Below are 20,030 nucleotides of genomic sequence, written 5' to 3' on the forward strand. Positions count from 1 at the left end.
TGAATCAAATGTCACCTTATCTCCATTTCTAATTTCTCTAGAAATTAAATAATATTCAAAGATGTAGTTTTCTCTCAATATTCAATCATTGAACTTTAATCGTGAATAGATTATGGAAGGCAGAAGACATTAATGTGATTGTGTGGTCATTACTGTGGAGATCTGAGAGATACTATTCAACATATGGTGAAGATGAGATAAGTGAGTAGATGAATAATTTCAGGTGTCCACGATTCTACTTAATTTGGAAGTAAACATACGAGTATATTCATATGTACACTTGATTTTCTAGTCTCAGGTCTGCCCAGAAAAAGTGATCTAGATAGCTCATGAAACGTTGGCGTCCGAATCACCAAATACACGGCCAAAATCCGAAAAAAACTGGAAAATGACTAATCATGGCGTTAGTAGTGTCATGTATACCTCCCGTGCTCATGAATATTCTAAACAAACAATTATCGCCTACCGTTAACTGGCTCCCCTTGGACACCACCTTGGCGTGGTGGGTGGTCTGCAGTAGTTTATTACTACTTTAAGAGTGTCCAAAACATATGAGGAGGTGTTTTAGCTTTCCAAGTGGAAAAGAGTCAAAGACTTTCAATCCATCCGCAATTTTGAGCATTCAAGCTACAGGCGAGGCCCCGATTTTTGAGGCTTCACTAGATTCATGTCTTGCCATGGAGAAAGAGAGGGTACAGCAACTCCCATAATGAGAGAAACTGATAACCTGGGCTACCGGTGGCATTGTTGTCCAATTTTTCCAGAAAACAGGAGAAGAAGGCTCGACAGAAGGAAATTTCAGATAAGAAAAGCGGACTACGGGCTTAAGTTCTCAGAACCTCCTTTTCCATTTCTAAGAGGAAAAGCGTAATTTTCAGATTAACGTGCAACATGCCAAAGCTTATTCCCTTCAACTGGCAGCAAGGTTGGTAAAATTGCAGGACTGCCCTTATATATATATTTCTGGTACAAAAGACATGGGTTCGTTTTTACAAAACCCTGAGTATTCGTTCAGTAAAGGGGCTTAGTATCTTCTTCCATGAGAGATACTCAAGATCGAAAACTTTCATCCTGATGTCAAAATTGTTAAAGGCAACCATGCCAAGACAATTTTTTACCAGGACTTAGTTACGGTTATCCTACAATACCAGGTTGATGGCAAGAGGAGGAACGTCATAATTGCCTCTGCTTGCTGACTCTATGATTCCATGTGCCCCTACGGATTCAACAGTAAAAGAATATGGTAGTGTATGCAGAATAAAGTGGCCTTGATATCTTAATAGGTTTTACTGCGAAGGCCCAACAGATTTATTGGGGCAGTAGGGGTTGGGGAAAGGCTCCTTGATTTCACCACTTCCGTTTGTTTGATAAGTGCGAATGTAGGATACCCCTATGACTATTCCAAGTGAATCGACTGTAACACAAAGACGGATTGCTAGCAAAAAAGATAGGACCAAGTTTAATGCACTTCTTGACAATAAAAGTGTAGCTTCTCCGGCGATGAAGGATTCTTTTGGCGATTGAAATCAGTTGAAGACTCTGAATCGCAGATTTTTGGAGTGGTTTCAAGAGCGGTTCAACCCGATGCAGAAGCGATGAAATGGTTCCCCAGTGGAATCGAGAACTGCAAAAAGTCAAGAAATCAACCAAATGACCTCTGAATCATGCATGTAAGAGTTATGGGAACAAAGACTGGTAAAATTTCAGGAGCTCACAGCGCGAATATAAGAGCCTTGTACATAGTTCGAAGCGAGACTATATATGAAGAGCATTCTGTGAAGAACCAGACTCTGGACTCCTTTAAATAGATAGGTCGAACGAATTGGACTCTTTTTGAAAATAGGATGCAACTTTTACAAATTCAAGAGTAGGGTCTGTACAGACTCTCTCTGCGGTACTCCACCGCGGGGAAGAGAAATGGGCGGTTTCTGCAAGCTTTTGAACATAAAAGTGGGAAGGGGAATTGGAAACGCTGCGAAAGCATAGAACACTCAAGGATGAACTACTCAACAGCGATTAAGGCAACGGTTACTCCAGGTTCTTCAAATTCATCAAGAGGCGCACTCGTGGACACAATTATATAATACCCGTTCCATCGGTGAGACGAATAATCGGGGGAAAAGCATGAGGATTAGATTAAGTCCGGAAAAGATGACTATTCAAATCCAAAGTACTACAGACAGGCCAGCCTAACAGCATTCTCGCTGAAATGTTTGGCAAATTGAAAACCAAGATGTTTACTTGCGCGGAGAATCTTGTGAATTTTCAAAGATATTGGGCGCAACTCTGGAATATGTGTACATAACTCTGTAGAGATGTGGCTATCCGTGGTCATTGGGGGCTTTTGACTATGGGTCTTACCAAAAACCTTGATATGCCGTCAGAGATCATGGTGTCGGTGAAACTTTAATTAATTGGGTCTATGCTATGCTAACGCAGAGTTAGCCATGTCCTGATGTGAGTGTTGAGTGGTACTTCACTGCTGAAGCATCGGAATACTCCCCCTCCCCCCATTTAGTAAATAGGTCAGATTGAGTCTCCAAGCTTAAAACTATGTTGAAAGTGTTATTAAAACATGAAGCCCTGAGCATATATTTCTGCAGGTCCTTCACTATGGCTAGAGGTATCGTGCACCCGTGTATTGCACCGTTTTCTAGTTTTCGCAGTTTTTATGGCTAGGGAAATGTAGCCATTATCTTATTGAAAAACTGCGGACCGAATAGACTTGGTGATCATTGTCCTAGCAGCCTTTTTACTACAGCGTGTAAGGCATATCCAGTACTCACATATGTCAGGTTTGCAATGGCTTCGTCTTTTAGCTGCTTTCTTTAAGATCCGTTGGGGAATAATTTTTCAACTTTTACCTTTTATGTCCATCAATGAAGTGCTATGCATCTCCATATATTGAGTGAGCATTACGTAAGGAGGAGCATAGTAGCTGTTGATGCGGCTTTTCATTATCTTTGCCTTTATGAATTCAACAATTCAGGGCGACAGGGCAGACGACATTGCGGTAAATTCTAGATTTTAGACGTTCGTTGATACGCCGATTACAAAGAACACCAGTTGTGGACCACCACCCAGTCTGTGTGAAGCAATTTTATAATGCAGCTCTCCATTCGCTGATAGCACTGTCTGTCCCATGCGATGGTGTTCATAACAAGAACAAAGAGGAGTGGTGAGATGGCGCTTCCTTGATGAGCACCGACAGAGAAACGAAGCGGTTTTGATTCACTCGCCACAGTTCGTACTTTGTGTTCTTCTGGCACTAAGTTTTGTCGTAGAGCATACCAGAAGAGTTCGTGTGCCACACGGTCAAATGCTGTCTTCAGATGCAGATATGCAATATAAAGAGTGCGGTACTTCCCACGGTGCTTGTTCATGAGTAACCGCGCAGCCTGTATTACGTCAGTAGTTCCGCATTTCTTGACAAACCCAGCTTAATTGATGGTTGAACGATTTCGCGAATACAGTTGTCAAGAATGCGTTCAAAAACCTGCATGATATGGGACAGGAACTAGATTGGATGGTAGTTTCCGCTGGGCCGTTTTTGTCATTAATGTACAGCTCTTGACAAGTCGATACAGATCTCTCTCGCCATGCCAAGTGTCCACTTTTTAAAGATCTTTGTAATGGACCGCTCGTTTCCTTTCACGGACCTTCATTTCAACATTGTCATTTCAAAGTCAGATATTTCAGTTGATGAACCGGTTACCTGGCTTGGTGACTCCGAGGGTTGTATACGCTACTTTGTGGATTGTGTCTTTAACTTGGCTCGTAAATTCTTCGACATTGGTAATGGTTGGTAATCGCGTAGGTGAGATCGTTTCTTCTTTTTTCCCGCCCCTACAGAGAAGACTGCGGAGTCGGAGAAGGATACCTTCTACGAGGCAGTAGAACGAACCCTAGAAGCCTGTCCCAGATATGATATCAAAATCATACTTGTGGATTTTAACAGCCAAATAGGGACGGAGCTCGTATTCAGGCGATACGTTTGCTCCCATAGCTTACACTAAAATACAAATGACAACGGATTCCGGATCATTCAATTAACAGTGTCACACGAAATGGTTGTTTGAAGTATCTGGTTTGCGCGGAAAGTCGTCCACAAACATACATGGGCCTCTCCAGAGGGACCACTTTCAATCAAATTGATCACGTGTTGAACGAACGCCGCCACCTCTCAGCCTTGATCAATGTCAGAACATATAGGGGGGCCAATATAGACTCGGATCACTATCTCGTTGGCATGGTGCTCCGAGCTCGAATAACAACACCACCCAGAATCTCCTCTGGCAATCAGCTGAAAGTTAACACTGAAGCCATCCTTAACACAGCCCTCCGCAACACCTATGAGAAGGAAATGGATGCCGCAATAACCGCAGCCAACAGAGATCCTGGAGATGAAGCATCAACAAATAATCTTCACAATCACGTGAAGAACATCATCATAAATACGGCACAAACATACTTCGTCCCAGCCGCAAAAAAGTCGGAACGGTTCGGTTAGACGATGAATTTAAGCTAGCAAAGGAATGGATGAATGCTGCATACCGAGGAATGTTGCATTCTCAAAGAACGCAGGCACCCGCGGATACCTATCATGAACTCCGTCGAACGTAAAAGCGACTTCATAGACGGAAAAATGGAGCCTGGGAGAACCAACAACTCTGTGAACTAGAAAAGTACAGGGAACAACCGCACCAGGCACGGAAGTTTTACCAACAAGTCAGTAAGATGAAGCCTTATACACCTTGATGCTCTGGGCCACGTTCGAGAGAAAAATTCTCTGAAGAATTTTTGCCTCTTACATGAGGAAGACGAGGCAAACCCTGCCTGAGATGGAACGATGACGTACGCCAGGACGCCAGACTGCTTTTAGGGATATCAAATTGGTGGACCTCGGAACAACACCTGGATTTCTGGAGTTCCTTATTAAGGCAGGCCTAGACCGGATACCGGTTGTTGCGCTGTTGATGATGATTAGATTTCTGAAGTTCGGGTGATATTTCCTAGTAGCTTGACGAGCTATGGGACCACTTCAGTTTTTCGCCAAGGGTCTCTACGTGCTCCTCTACTTTGATGTAGGTCACCCTCGATTGTACCTCTCCCGTTTCTTTTTCTTGCAGCCTGTCTTTGCCGAAGCTTCCATGCTTCCCTTTGACATCGATTCTTTTTCTCCTTTTTCAGGAACCAGTTCAGCCGGTCCTTTAGCTTACTTCATTTTCTTGAGAGGGGAGGCCTTCTGCATTTTGAGGACCTTCCCTGACTGACTAGCCCAGGAGTTCCTGCTACTTCCTTCAAGGCATCTCCTGCTTTGATTTATGTTTTTATGGGGTGTCGCCTGTGTTGCTTCCCTTATCCTTGTAAACAACATTCTTGTGTTCAACTTGTGTTTTCCAGTCAGCAAAACATCCTTAGTGGCTCGTATGTCTTGTTACTAGTGGGTGATTTTCCTCTACTTGATTCATTCAGAAACCGCCATTATTCCATCGGTAGGTGTACTACTTGAGTACCTGGTTACCGGAATAATGTTCTCTAAGTTTCTTTTCTCTACACTTTTCCTTGCTCTTGAATGGAGGGGGAGGTTTAAAAGTGGATATCTATAACACATCGGTCTCTGGCCGAGTTCAGTCTGTCTCCTGCTAGCTTGTATTATAATATCAAATGCCCCAATAGTGGTTGAATTTGCCACTAATGAGACGCTACCCCAGTTTTTGGCTATTGATCGCAATAGCCTACTTGCTAACACAGTCGGCATGGCGTTCCCGAAGTTCTTTACCATGAACTATTTCTACTTTACGTTCATATGTAAGTCGATATGTGTCATCCACCCCTTATCCGCAGGAAGGGAAATCCGCCAGCCACGCATAGAGATAAGTAAGAGCATTTTATAGTTAAAAACATTTTCATTAAACTATCTAAAGTTCATCTCCAGTAAGTGAGGGGTTAGGCATAAACATATGTATACGTGTGTGCACGTCTAACAAGATCAGAATGGTTGCATTGAATTTAGTGAATAAATCCTGAAAGTTGTTTGGGTATCAAATAATCATGCATTTGTTTTGACGCAGAACCTGTTCATAGCATCTTTTCGTTTTATTTCGGAGATATCTTTATATCTTGTCTGAAAGCTTGAAAACTGGTTGAATACTTATTTTCAGTTAAGTTCTGTTAACGAAAACAAATTCAGATAAAATCGAACGAGATTTCAACTCATGAATAATGGGGAATATTCCGACCGCCGTATGACCTCACTAGAGTGGACAGAATAAAGCTTTATCTATGTTAAAGGGATCAAAAAGAAACCACTAACTTGCGGTTAAGTTGGGGAATTACTGATGAATAATTTTTCTAATTTTGTCCTGAAGATATTAACGTGTTTATAAAAGATATAAGTTGTCTTACTATAAAAGATGCGAGACTTCATCTTGGAGTACATTTCCGTCAGGTTCTTTGGACTTCGTCAACATGAAGGTGAGGATATTTCTTTGTAGTTTTTTTTGAGGAAGTATAAGAATTTTGAAAGAATGAAAAGTCGACGTTCTTCCCAAATAGAGTCCAAATCTGTATTTTGTAATTAATATTTATTTCAATTTAAATTGCAGATCATTATCTACCTCGGGACAATTTGGATTACTGCAACTTTTGCAATTCCTACTTTTTTTCCATATCCTGTGTTGCATGAATTTAATCCGCACCCTCTGCACCACCATGTCAAGCACGTTAGGATAGGAATAGGCCATGGTGGAAAAATTCGACCTGGCGGATTTGGTAATGTTGGAATACCTTTTGATGATGAGACAAGCAAATTAATTGGAGTTGATTTATCAGATGTGGGCCATGTTATTGGAGCAGGAGGATTGGGTATAGGAGGCACCTTTGATCTGGCAGGTGAAGTACATGGGGCAGGCGGAGTAAGCAGCTCAACGGGGGTAGGTGATACAAGCTCAATAAGTGGAGGCGGTGCACTCAGTACAGCAAATTCACAAGGTGGAGGAGGTGGAATAAGTGCATCAGGATCGTTTGGTGGACTAGATGGATTTATTGGATCAGGAGGAGTAAACGGTGTGAGCGGGGTAAGCAGCAACTCCCAAGGTGGAGGGGGAGGCATAAGTGGAATAAGTGCATCGGGAACATTTGGTGGAGTAAGTGGACTTGGTGGATCGAGTGGAGTAAATGGTGCAAGCAGCTATTCCCAAGGTGGAGGAGGAGGCGTAAGTGGAATAAGTGGATCGGGAGCATTTGGTGGAGTAAGTGGACTTGGTGGATCAGGTGGAGTAAATGGTGCAAGCAGCAACTCCCAAGGTGGAGGGGGAGGCGCTAGTGGAATAAGTGCATCGGGAGCATTTGGTGGAGTAAGTGGATTTGGAGGAACAGGTGGAGTAAATGGTGCAAGCAGCTACCAACAAGGTGGAGGGGGAGGCCTAAGTGGTGCATCGGGTGCATTTGGTGGATCAGGTGGTATAAACAGCGCAAGTGAGGCAAGTAGCAACTCACAAGGCGGAGGAGTAAGTGGACTTAGTGAATCAGGTGGAGGAAATGGTGTAGACGAGACAAGTGGAGCAGGTGCATTAGGTGGATCGAGCGAAATAGGTGGAGATGCTGTATCGGGACAAGGAGATGTAGCCAATGGGGTAAGTGGAGTATTCGGAGTAAGCGGAGTATTTGGAGGAAGCGGGGCAGATGGAATAGGTTCATCAGATGCGCAGGATGGAGATCTTGGAAAATCAAGTGGAGGAAGCACAACCAGTCAAATAAACGAAGTAGATACGACAAGTGGACTTGGCGATAGTGGGACTAATGAAGTAAGCAGGGAGAATGGAATAAATTCATCAGATGCACAAGGGGAAGAAGTTGGAATAGGTGGAGGAAGTACAACTGATGAAGTAACTGAACAGGTCGGGACAAGTGTAGACACAACAAGTGCATTTGATGGAGAAGCTTTATTAAATGGAGACACTGAGGTAAATGAATCAAATGGTACAAATGGAGATGGTGTTTCAGGACGCGCTGGTGCATCAGCTGTAGTGAGTGGAGCTAATGCATCAAGCAAGGGGAAGAGGCCTAATGAAACAACCAGAACGATTGGGTTACCCTTATTAGGTTCATCAAGTCTCTTTGATGAAGCAGTTGGATCGGGTGGATCTGCTGCGTTTGGTGGAAAAAATACATTCGGTGGAATTGAAGGAGGAATAGGGAGACAAGGAGGAGCTAATGTACAACGTGGTGGAGGCACATTAGGTGGAATAAGAGCCTTTGGTAGCACAGAGAGTGGAGCAGGTAGTTACCGTGGAGCTGCTCAATTTAGTGGACCAGAAGTAACGGGAGGATCTAGAGCAGTTAGTAAACAAGATGGAGCGGACGGATTAGGTGGAACTGGGGTTTTAGGTGGAACTAGTGCACTGAGTGTGACAGGCAGTTTCGGTGGCGCTGTTGGATTTGGTGGACCACGAGTAACCGGAGGACCTGGAGGAGCGGGCGCATTTGGTGGAATCGGTGGCCTTGGTAGAGCAAGTGCACTGAGCGGGTCAGGTGGTGTCGGTGGGGCTGTTGCATTCGGTGGGCCAGGAGTAACAGGAGGATCTGGAGAAGCTAGTACACAGCGTGGTGGCGGCGCATTAGGTGGAATCGGTGGCGTTGGTGGAGCAACTGCATTGAGCGTGTCAGGGAGCTACGATGGCGCTGTTGGATTTGGTGGGTCACGAGTAACCGGAGGACGTGGAGGAGCTCGTATACAAGGTGCTACGGACGCGTTAGGTGGAATAGGTGACCTTGGTAGAGCAAGCGCATTCAGTGGGGCCGGTGGTGCCGATGGAGCTGTTGGATTTGGTGGATCAGGAGCAACGGGTGGACTTGGAGGAGGCAGTATACAAGGTGGTGTGGCTCCACTAGGTGGAATGGGTGACGTTGGTGGAGCAAGTGTACTGAGCGGATCGGGTGGTTATGGTGGAGTTGTTGCAGTTGGTGGGCCAGAAATAACGGGAGGATCTGGAGGAGCTAGTATACAACGCGGTGGCGGCGCATTAGGTGGAACCGGTGACCTTGGTAGAGCAAGTGCACTTAGTGGGGCAGGTGGTGTCGGTGGTGCTGTTGGATTTGGTGGAACAGGAGCAACGGGAGGAACTAGAGGAGGTAGTATACAAGGTGGTGCGAGTTCACTAGGTGGAATCGGTGACCTTGGCGGAGTAAGAGGATTAAGTGGTTACGGTGGAGCTGTTCCATTTGGCGGGCCAGAAGCAACGGGTGGCCTTGGGGAAGTTAGTATACAAGCCGGTGGCTTTGGTGGAGTGAGTGCACTGAGCGGGTCAGGTAGTTACGGTGGCGCTGTTGGATTTGGTGGGTCACGAGTAGCTGGAGAACGTGGAGGAGCTCGCATACAGGATAGTACAGGCGCAGTAGGTGGAATCGGTGACCTTGGTAGAGCAAATGCACTGAGCGGGCCAGGTGGCATCGGTGGAGCTGTAGTATTCGACGGGCCAGAAGTGATGGGAGGATCTAGAGAAGCTAGTACACAACAAGGTGGCGGTGCATTAAGTGGCACCAGTGGCCTTGGTGGAGCAAGTGCACTGAGCGCGTCGGGTGGTTATGGTGGAGCTATTGCATTCGGCGGACCAGAAGTAACTGGAGGATCTGGAGAAGCTAGTACACAGCGTGGTGGCAGTGCATTAGCTGGAACCGATGTCCTTGGTGGAGCAAGTGCACTGAATGGGATAGGTGGTGTCGATGGAATTGTTGGATTTAGTGGGCCAGGAGCAACAACAGGACCTGGAGGAGCTGATATAAAAGGTGGTGCGGGTGCACTAGGTGGAGTCGGTGGACTTAGTAGACCGAGTGCAGTAAGTGGGGCATTCGGTGTTGGTGGAGCTGTGGGATTTGGTGGGCCAGCAGTATTCGGTGGACCTGAAGGAGTTAGGATACAAGGTGGTGGGGACAGATTAGGCGGAATCGATGAGTTTAGTAGAAAAAGTGTGCTAAGCGGAGCAAGTGGTGTCGGTGGAGCTCTTTCAATTGGTGGGCCTGGAATACCGGTGGGACCAGGAGGAGCTAGTATACAAGGTGGTGCGGGCGCATTGGGTGGAATCGGTGTTCTTGGTAAGCCAGATGCACTGAGTGAGGCAGGTGGAGCGGCGGCCCATGGTTGGAAAGGCGGCTATGCTGGAAGTGAGGGCGGAGCAAGTAGCGGAATTCAAGGAACAAGTGGAGTAGGTAATCCAACTGGATTTAGTGGAATCGGCGATATATATTTCAGCAATTTGGATATTTGTAAAATTGGGCGTCATGATTTACATCACAGTGACCATCACAGAGAGAAATTTGAAAGGTTATCAGCGCATGGGTATCATCCACATCATCACCATTGGTAATAATTATAATTATAGAAATGTAGAAAAAAATATGTATAAAACTAAGTCGATAAACCTTAAATTTTTATTTCATTACAAATTTTGGAGTCGGGGAGATTTTTAGGTATATTTAGGTAAACTTCCAAGCTCGTTATATGGTTCTTCACCAGTTAAATTTCTCCTCCAAGCTGGTGAACCGTGCTAGATTTGGTTGTGTTGAATACGTAATAAATATGAAAGTAAGTGGTAGAGGTTTCATCTAATGTTGCCTCGTGCTCGGTTAAGACAAGAAGAGCAAGGGAAAAAGAGTCACTACGGTTTGAATGTCGGTAAAGCATCTAATCGTTTGGCATCTAGTGATGTGCATGCAATCCCGATGGAAAACACAGAAGCACCCATTTGTCGGCTTGTCTTTCAGTCAAAATTCCTACAGTTCATGATAGTTCACGGGATAATGCATTTACTTCCCATATGGTGGCTTTACAGTTTCTGTTGGTTAGAGTTTGCCTGCTGGCTCATGTCCCGTGCCAGACCAATTATGAATGGTGGAACCGGCAGTCTCATCGGGACATTAGGAATCATTCGAAGCCAGGTAATCCATGTTCTTAAATCTTTTCATGCATAGGGCCCTGCGTATAATGCAGTACCGCATCAAAAATGAACATTAGCTCGAGAAATAGCTTCAAACCGTTTTTACCACTCTAGGGGGTTATATGAAGTGCAATATCAACGCTACGCTTAGACTAATGAAGTGCACAATGAAGTTGGTATTTTCGTGGCGGGATAGTGATGCTGAGTTATCGCCTGCTTCATATCATATCATGTGGATAAGTTTTTTTTTCACTGTCAGGGGTGTTGTCCAGAAAGCCACCCAGTAACACTTTACTACCCGAAGTAAGAACGATAGCTGCTTCTGCATCGAGCAATCTCGAGACCTTTAAACTCGTGGATGAAAAGTTCTTCATGTTTTTGATAAGGACAAGCTTTTCAATCGGAAGAAGTATAAGACTGTCAATTTCTGTTAAAAGACAGTTCTGAGTCCATGACATAGGCATTTGGACACGATCAATAAATAAAAAACAAAAATCCTAACCCAAACTTGAGCCAAAATGCAGGAACCTGGGTAGTGTGGATTTTAAGCTAGAAAATGTTGACTGTCTTTTATCTAGAGGTGAAGCTTTTTGAAGGGAAGTAACAGTAGACGTAAATCTCACTAGTGGACAAAGCAAATATAGTATCTACGTCATTTAATAGGTATGAGTGGGGGTCATTTTTAAGTAAATTAAAAGAAGCAATAAAAGCCGTTTTTCAAGGGATGCATTTTAGTAAACATGATAGTGCCGGTAAGTGAGGTTTAGGATAGATTTGTTGTACTATCTATCGACTAACAACCAACATAATTATTCGAGAATATTAAAAAAAACTGCACTGGACTCGACAAATACAACGCGAACATCAGTTCTAGATTAAATGGTAGAGCCTAGCCGAGCAGCCGAGGAGAGTACCGCGCAAAAAATGGAAGGACTCAATTCACGTAGACAGGAGATCACTTTTCAACTGGAACTGAAGAGGGTGAACTTGGGGGACCACAGCCGCTTCACGAGTGGCATTACACTGTTTTGCTCTGACCTGGCACTCTATAATGTACGGACCTAGATGAGTTCACTTAACAAGATGTGTACGGGAGAAGAGTGTAGTAATTCGTAAACTGAATCGAAATTATTGCAGTACTATTTGTGTGAGAGATATATCAGAAATACTGCAATATGGTCACATGAGAACGAAAGATTTCAAGAAACTTTGGTGATCCTGGGAATGGTTTTTATAAAGGGAAAAAGCGGTGGCATCTAGATTCACCTAGTGTAAGAGTAGCGCCTTAATCGTCTTTCTTTCTCTCTTTTGAATACAATCTTGTCTAAAACAAACACTTTTTAAAATCGGTTTACCGTCTGTCTGCCCATCTATTCATCACACTTATTGACCCTTATTGACACGAAATTTGGTAGAAATTTGGCCCCTGTGAATCTCCTTTCATGCAGTGAGTAACACGAATAGAACTTTCCGAACCCGGTACTAGTTTGGACATTGGTTGCAAAGACGGAGTTCGGGGGTTTGAAATCGGTCAGTTATTTCCAGGACCCGTTTTCAGAAACTACCCAACTCAAATGTCTGAAAAAATAGTGGTCCATGCATATAGTATCTAATATAATCGTTGGTGCAGCAATCCAGTTGGATCAGGGCCTTGAAGTGTGTTAGAGCACTTCATTCAAGGTCGTAACGGTACACTGCAGCACTGTAGGAGGCAATGCGGTCAGCATTGCGCTCGCACGAGATTATTACCCTGAGTTGACTCAGATACTCATTCAAAGCTGAGTCGACTGGTATCTGACGTCAAATCATGATATAAATCTCACTGCCACCAGCCCGTATACCAGTTCCGCGGGACTTGCAGCAAATTCTTTGTGATTGGCTGTCCGGAAGCGAAGTAGAACGAGTACATAGTAGGACTTGCGACCAAGAGGGGTCGTCTTGTGTTATATAGCGGCCGGCAGCGTCCTGTGCCACCTTTCGAGCATCCCATTGGATTGCGGGCGGTTGTCCGGTGGAGTTCAAAATTGGGAACTTTCCCCTCTGAGAAAAGGCAGGACTCCAGCTGCATTTAATGGCCGGTAATTATAATGGCCAGCACACCAGAGCGTGGAATCCATTCTCGACAGAGGGCCTCTGCACAAGATTGTGCAGTAATATCTTTCAGAGGTATCGCTTCAGGCCACCACGTGAACCCATCGATGATTGTGAGGGAATACCTAAAACCGTGCCCGTCTAGGGGCCAATTATGTCTAGGTGGATTGTGTGGACACGATTGGTGGACCGAGGGAACATTCCTACCTCTTTTCTCACATGCTTTGTAGTCTTGCACTTCTGTCATGCAATGCACTGTCTTCCCCGAGAATTAATGTCCTTGTTAATGGATAGCCAGAAATACTTTGCGGTGACTAACCGATACGTTGTCGGAATGCCTGGGTACGCCAGATCGTGAATGGTATAAAATACTCCCTTTCGGAAATCGGTCGGAATATATATTCGTAGTTCATTGTCTCAGGTCTATGTGAAGGGGCGAGGACCAATAACTGTCTGAAGGTCTGCAAGTACCTGCTTTAGAAGTTCTTCGAACTCTTTCGCGTGTGAGCTTCTGCGGTGGTAATGCACGCACCTTAGAAAAGATGCTGGAGCCAATAGTGTTGACGTGGTGCTGAACATCATACTTAAGGGGTTCAGATAGACTGCGCTCGGTAGTAATGTTGGAATATTTTTGAAGAAGTGCTCTAATACGTGTGTTGGCAACGTCTTCAAAACCAATGGAAAGAGTGCTGGGTGAGCCGGATGAGATTTTTCCTGATGACCTAAAGGAAGTTGTGGGGTCAATGGGAGACCTATTATGTATATCCACTAGTAATCCAAAGGGGCACAGCAAACCCGCACCTAAGATGGGTAAGCTGATATCCGCGATAATGAAGCCCGAAGAAAACGTTCGCCGAAATCCTAAACTTAAGTCTACCTATCTGTAACCTTACGTGCAGATCGATGAAAAATCTCGCGACACTTTTAATGATTGCGGTATTAAATTATATGCGTGGGCTCAAGGGGTCGTAGCTTGTGAAGCAATGTGTTGTTGCATTTCAGGTAGCAGCCGCTAGTCTGCTGCGCCTAGTCTGATTTTTTTGGTGAGAAATTGCAGAGAGAAAGAGGCAGTGCCGACTCTTGCGGCCTGACGTGTTTTAGTACCTTAAATCTTAGGCAAGTCAAGAAATCTAAACAAGTCAATAATATATTTAAAAAAATAGGCATACTGTTGCTGGATGATTTGTTGCTGTTGATATCGCTGTTGTTGTGCTGAAGGTAGTATCTGCGATTGCGGTTGTTGCACTTTCGATTGTTGCACTGTTTTGCGGTTGCGAAACCTGTGCGTGATGTGAATTATATGGTGGAGCAGGCGCATGGCGTAGTGATGCTGGCGATATCCTCGAATTGGAAATCAGATGTGACGTTATCGATGGTGGTATTGGCGAAGAGGAACCATTTGTCAACGTCGTCAATGGCGGTCCTACTAAATTTCCTATAGACACCGGTGATTGCCACGGGTGAGATGGGATGGGATGGCTTGGGATGCACTTGTGACTATGAATGATGTGGTGGCTGTTCAGATGAAGGCTGTAGTGGTGGTGGTGGATTTTGACGTTGGTTGATGATGGTGACGGCCAGTAGGATACCAGTTCCTGAGCTAATATCTCCGAAGAAATCAGCTAATATGAATAGCACACCAAAACTTTGTCAGCAAACTTTCCACGGAAATCGCGTTTTCACCAAATTTTGCGTTGCTATCAATTGACCACTTGAATTGCGCCGGTATCGAGCTAAATTGGCACCAAGCACAGATGAACGCCACTTTCTTTGCAACACCAAAAAACACGCAAGTTGCTCGCTCCGCCACACACTAATTGCAGGCTCCCCTGTTGTTAAGTGGTTGTAAATACATATCCCCCATCCTCCTCTGGATGGCAGTATTCTGAATAGATTTTTTTGCAGGTTTACTCATCGAAAGCGGTGGTTTCGTCCCTATTCAGATTTAAGATGCTATAGGGTCGAGTTCTTTTAACGAGACTTGGACTGATTTCAATCCCTGATAATCCCTCCGAGTTTGGTATTTTGGAAGAGCAAGCAAGGTTTGGGCATGAGTGACGAACTATAGGACCTCCCTTCAGTAACTTTACTTGCTGTGGGAGTCGTGGACGGGCCCCCTCCGGTGACCCTTTTCACAACCAAGGCCTTTGTTTGGCTGGTTGTTGGGTTCCTCTAATCGGGTGTGTGGGTTTACCAAGGTAGACAAACTTCCTGCCGAAACTTTTCTTACACCGAAGATCTCGATATTGGCTCTCTTTTGTGGCAACCGCGTTGACTCCTTTGATATATAATATTAGGCGCCGGCTTGCGACCTTCTGTGGCTACTTGGAGGGCAGTGGAAGGAAGAACCGTGTTACACCAAGCAAATAGAATCGAGTCTCCGGCATAATGTGTGACGATTCCGTTCTTGCCCGTTTTTCCTTTTGGTCTTTGCATGGGTGTATAAACCGTTTTTTTACCGATATTGGATTTGAGAGTTTTCTGGTTGTTGCAAGCTTCGTACTTTTATTGTAATGTGATGCGAAATAAATGCGAAATGTTTTGGTCATTTCGGAGCTTTTATGAGCTTGAAAACCGATAAAATATTTGGCTCATTTTTCCTTTTGTCCTTCGTGGTTTGCCAGGAGCGTGATTCTTTTTTCGGGGTTATTTTTGAGCTTATTTCACTCTTACTATGCATACTAACCCATCCTTTCAAGCTGGGTGACATTATAGGGTGGAGATTTTGAAGGAAGTGATCCGAACCTCAATCGTACCTCGGAAGTTTAGATTTCTCAACGTGGTATCAAATTGCTCTCGGATTGTGGTATCCATTTTAAGTGCCCACAAGAAAGGGATGAAGGGAACACCAACATCGGGGTTGAACCTTTGAGTGTAGCTTTTATCGATTTTATCGGGTCTAAGGGCACTTCAGGGCTTTTTCTGGGTGAATGAAGAAGGGTCGCCCAATGCCTGAATCTCTTCCTTCACCAAAGATCTTTTATTATTACAGCCACGACCCATAACTTCCCAGATCCAGGACTATTGTTGGCTACGTAGAGGGCGGTATCCTTTGTTCTAAGGTATTAAAATATTCGTTTTTTGTTACCTGCGTAAAGGGTCTGACGAGAAATACTGGCCAACATTAACATGTGACCCTATTATCGTATATTCTTCATTTTATTCCAATTAATCTAGGAAATTATATCCTGGCTGTTTTGGTTTCGAAAATATCACGTGAAATTTTTGAAGCACATAAAGTTGGTAAACAAAACAAAAGGAATACATAAGCAAACAATCCTTTTCAAATTTTTTTCTTCTAACTGCTGGAACCAGTTACTTAAGATAGTCGTATAAAAAATATCTGTTTGTAAACTTAGCTAGGTTCTTTGAACTAAAACAAGCAAGAACAAAGTTTTAACAACTTTTTAGATATCCGTGATCGGAATTTACTCTAACGCGCTTCTATTGAATTCCACTATTATAACCACATTTTTTTGAGACGGGAAGGCCTTGCCAATCCGTGGATCCATAAATTTACCAAAATTGGTCCATTTAGATACTTTTTTCGACTCAGACAGGTTTATTTGCAAATATAATGAATTGTGTCGCACATAGTGCGTCTCGGTGATCTACTTTTATGTACCCAAAGTGGACAAAAAAAAAATGTAAACACTGAACGAAAACGGATGCTTTCAAATGGATTTTTAAATGATGTATCTAACTTTCAAATTATCTGAAATGATAAACTTGTGTTAAATTAATTGATGGAGCCCATATTTGGATGTTAATTACTTTTTTTGGAAGGATGACTGCTATTCTTCTGTAGGTGATAAGACGATTTGAGTGGGGTTTCCTAACGCCTGCAGAATATATGACGTCGTGTGGATTACTTGAAAATTTAGTGGGCATTGGCTTTTATCAGCTGCTTTCAAATTTAAGTTAATTTTTTATTGGACCATGTCGATTGCTGGTTTACTTCCTCTTGTCCAATGTTTACAAATGGAGGATAGTCTTGCTAAGTGTAAAATTCGACCTTTTCAAAAATTCATTTTCCAACTCAATGACGTGAATTTGGAGGATTTAACTCGGACTATATAAAGTGGTGGCGCTTTCAAGAACTAGCATCATTCGAAACTTCAGTAAACGTTAACGTAGATAACGAAAATCAAAATGAAGGTGAGTTGAGTAGAAGTATCCTAGTTGTTGAGGTATCTTTTGTTCATAATTTCATATTTTTATTAATAATTTAGATTGACTGAAAAAAAATGTATTTTTCTTTTCTAGACTTTATTCTGCTTTTTGGCGGTCTGCTTGACTACGGTTCTTGCAGCAGGATATGGTGGCTGGGGTTATGGTGGCTATGCTGCTGGGTGGCCAGCTAAGAATGGATGGGGATATGGTGGTTGGGGAAATGGTGCCTGGCCAGCTAAGTCTGCATGGGGTTATGGTGGATGGCCAGCTGCTCGAGGCGGTTGGGGATGGGCCGGTCATGCTGGCTATGGAAGTTGGGGGTGGCCAGCTGCTCGTGCCGGTTGGGCTGGTTGGAATGGTGCAGGTTATGCTGGTGCTTGGAATCGTGGTTACGGATGGGCAGGACACGGAAATGCTTGGGGTGCGTGGAAGAAACAGTAAGAGGCTACTAAGTTTGAAAGATTGTACAAATTTTATTTTAAGGTTTAAGAGTGCACTGCAATAAATGTAGATATTTAGAAGCATAAACTTGTCTTGCTCCTTTGTGTTTGTTTGTTATTTTATAGATGCAAAATTTTCTAAGGCGATTGTTCAGTGACGAATTCTGGCGATATCCTACTCTAGTTTAAATTATTTCATCTTTTTGGTATACAGTTGCCCCCAAATTGACAGTTGAATTTTGTATATAGATCTTGACTAAAATGTACCATATAGTGACAGGTTACCACAGATATGAGAGCTTTATACACTGCTTTTCTGCAATTTAATACGAAAATCGGTTAATAATCAATTGAATGAATCTTCTACACAACTTATGGGTTCCCGTTGCAATAACACTAACAATCGCTGGAGGTTTTGCTCTTTCTTGAATAATTATACTCCTTCCTATTCTGAAATAAGATACATAACCTGAAAAAGTCACTTCCTCAACATTTCAAGTTGAAAACAGAAAGCTCCTCACTTCCGGTTTTAGAGGTTTTGTGGACGAACATTCTACATATAATGTCTTAGGGTACAGCTGATTAGTTCGAAATATACAATTCTAAACTGCCAAAACTTCTTCAGCAGCCCAATTAGCGCTATAGTGCGCCACTTTAATGCCAAAAATTCACAGGACCATGACAGCTGTAGTAAGAGCAAGGAGGCAGAGTCCAGCCATCTCAAATCTTCAGAGCCAGCCTGTAGCATTCTCGAAGGAAAGCAGCTCTTCCACTCTGCAGCTAGCGATCTCTTCACAAAATGGTTTACCTAGCGTCCGTAGCCTGGGTTTTGCTACAGCTAGGCAATCGCAAAGGAAGTGCTTAAAGGTTTCGCCCTCGTTTGCGCAGCTTCGGCAGTGCGAATTGTAGGGTATGTCGCGTTTGGTGGCATGGTCCCCTATAGGCTAGTGCCGAATGCAGACCGACGTAATCTTCTATGCATTTGCATGCGTTTGGTACAGAAACTCTCGCGATCGGTGTCTATAATAAGCGGGCCAAATCCTCCTTCACTTGGCATAGGTTGTAAGCCTTCAACATGTGGAGTCTGCGGCTGCAAAGTAGTGTGAGTGAATTCCACATTTAATAGACACAAAATTTCTACACATCATCTTTGGTCTATCGATAAAGAATACTATGTCATAGCCTTGCAACATGCCGCTCTGCTCTGGCTGGAAAGTCCACAACAAAGTTTCTCTAGAAGTTCAGCTTGCATGTGACGTGTGATGAAATGTACTTATTCATGCAGTCCTTGTATGGCTGCCAATATTTGTGGCTGTAGCAGATGTTGAAGAATTCCCTTGCCCTGAGGCTGAGCAATTTTCATTCTACCCCCACCGTGGGCATACATGCTCTAGGTCTGTACTGATCGGTGTCTCTTGTGCTGTGGAATAAATTAAAATATTTGCTTTGGAGCCCTTTGATGGATCGGTCGAGCTCCTGTACTAGTGCAACATCGATTTCTTCCTCTAGGAGGATGACAGCTAGATTAGCCGAGGCACACTTCGAGTGCTGCAGTTATAACTAGTCAGTCGTCCATGGGAATCCTGGGGTGTTGAAGGTGCATGGACTAGATGGGCTTGTCCTTGTCCATGCTGATCTTTGGTAACCAGATGCGAGCGACCGGTCTCTTCCGGGGATGACTTTGAACTTTATGTCCCCCAGGCAGGGTAGATCTTAGTGACACACGGACTGAGAAAGTCCCTGGAAAATTCATCCTCGCATGTTATAATTCAGAACCCACGGACTACCTGAGAGGAATCGAAGCAGATTATGAATCCTGTGTGTTAGCCTTTGTCGTCCCGGAGATGTTCGATGACCATCTCCGACAACCTGGCCGCAACGCTAGCGAAATTTCCATCTATCAGCGTCACCCGCGGGTGACTCTTGACCACGTCGCTGAAGGATTTCGCCGTTCGTTCCTCGTCGGTTGGCTTGTGCTGCTTACCGGTTTGCAGAGGTTGCCAAGCGTCCAAGCCCCTGCACACTCTGTTCCGATTTTGTTTTGTTCGACGTCTTATTGAGATCGATTTGAAGTTTGAGAGCGATGTACTTTGTTTTCTGCTCGTCTGCTAGGCATTTGCTGTTATATTCTTCCAGAATCGGCTAGTATTTAACTAGCGACTTAGTATAATTTCAATCAAACTTTTCAGTATCCTTAAAGGACCGCACTGCTCTACGAGACCCCAGGAAGAGTACCGCAGAATGAGGGTCCCTTCTGGAACAGCTCAGAGATCTATCCTGGTTTTGGACCCTTGAAGCCCCTCATACGATATAGATCTCTCGTCGCGAGTACACTGGGAATGGTGATATGGCGAGTTACTGCGGATACTACATTTTACTGGGAATTATG

General features: G+C 44.0%; 2 protein-coding genes across 2 annotated transcripts; both read left to right on the top strand.

Moving 5' to 3' along the window:
* The first annotated feature begins 6,471 nt into the window (after window positions 1-6,471).
* LOC119657046 (uncharacterized PE-PGRS family protein PE_PGRS54-like) lies at window positions 6,472-10,405 on the top strand. Its single transcript, XM_038063800.1, has 3 exons — window positions 6,472-6,477; window positions 6,609-9,274; window positions 9,656-10,405. The coding sequence occupies exons 1-3, from the start codon at window positions 6,472-6,474 to the stop codon at window positions 10,365-10,367; spliced, it is 3,384 nt and encodes a 1,127-aa protein (XP_037919728.1). The 3' UTR covers window positions 10,368-10,405.
* Window positions 10,406-17,029: 6,624 nt separating this feature from the next.
* LOC119657530 (glycine-rich cell wall structural protein-like) lies at window positions 17,030-17,729 on the top strand. Its single transcript, XM_038064472.1, has 2 exons — window positions 17,030-17,186; window positions 17,295-17,729. The coding sequence occupies exons 1-2, from the start codon at window positions 17,181-17,183 to the stop codon at window positions 17,640-17,642; spliced, it is 354 nt and encodes a 117-aa protein (XP_037920400.1). The 5' UTR covers window positions 17,030-17,180; the 3' UTR covers window positions 17,643-17,729.
* Window positions 17,730-20,030: the final 2,301 nt, after the last annotated feature.

Source organism: Hermetia illucens, chromosome 5, assembly GCF_905115235.1.
Source record: "Hermetia illucens chromosome 5, iHerIll2.2.curated.20191125, whole genome shotgun sequence".
Taxonomy (NCBI): domain Eukaryota; kingdom Metazoa; phylum Arthropoda; class Insecta; order Diptera; family Stratiomyidae; genus Hermetia; species Hermetia illucens.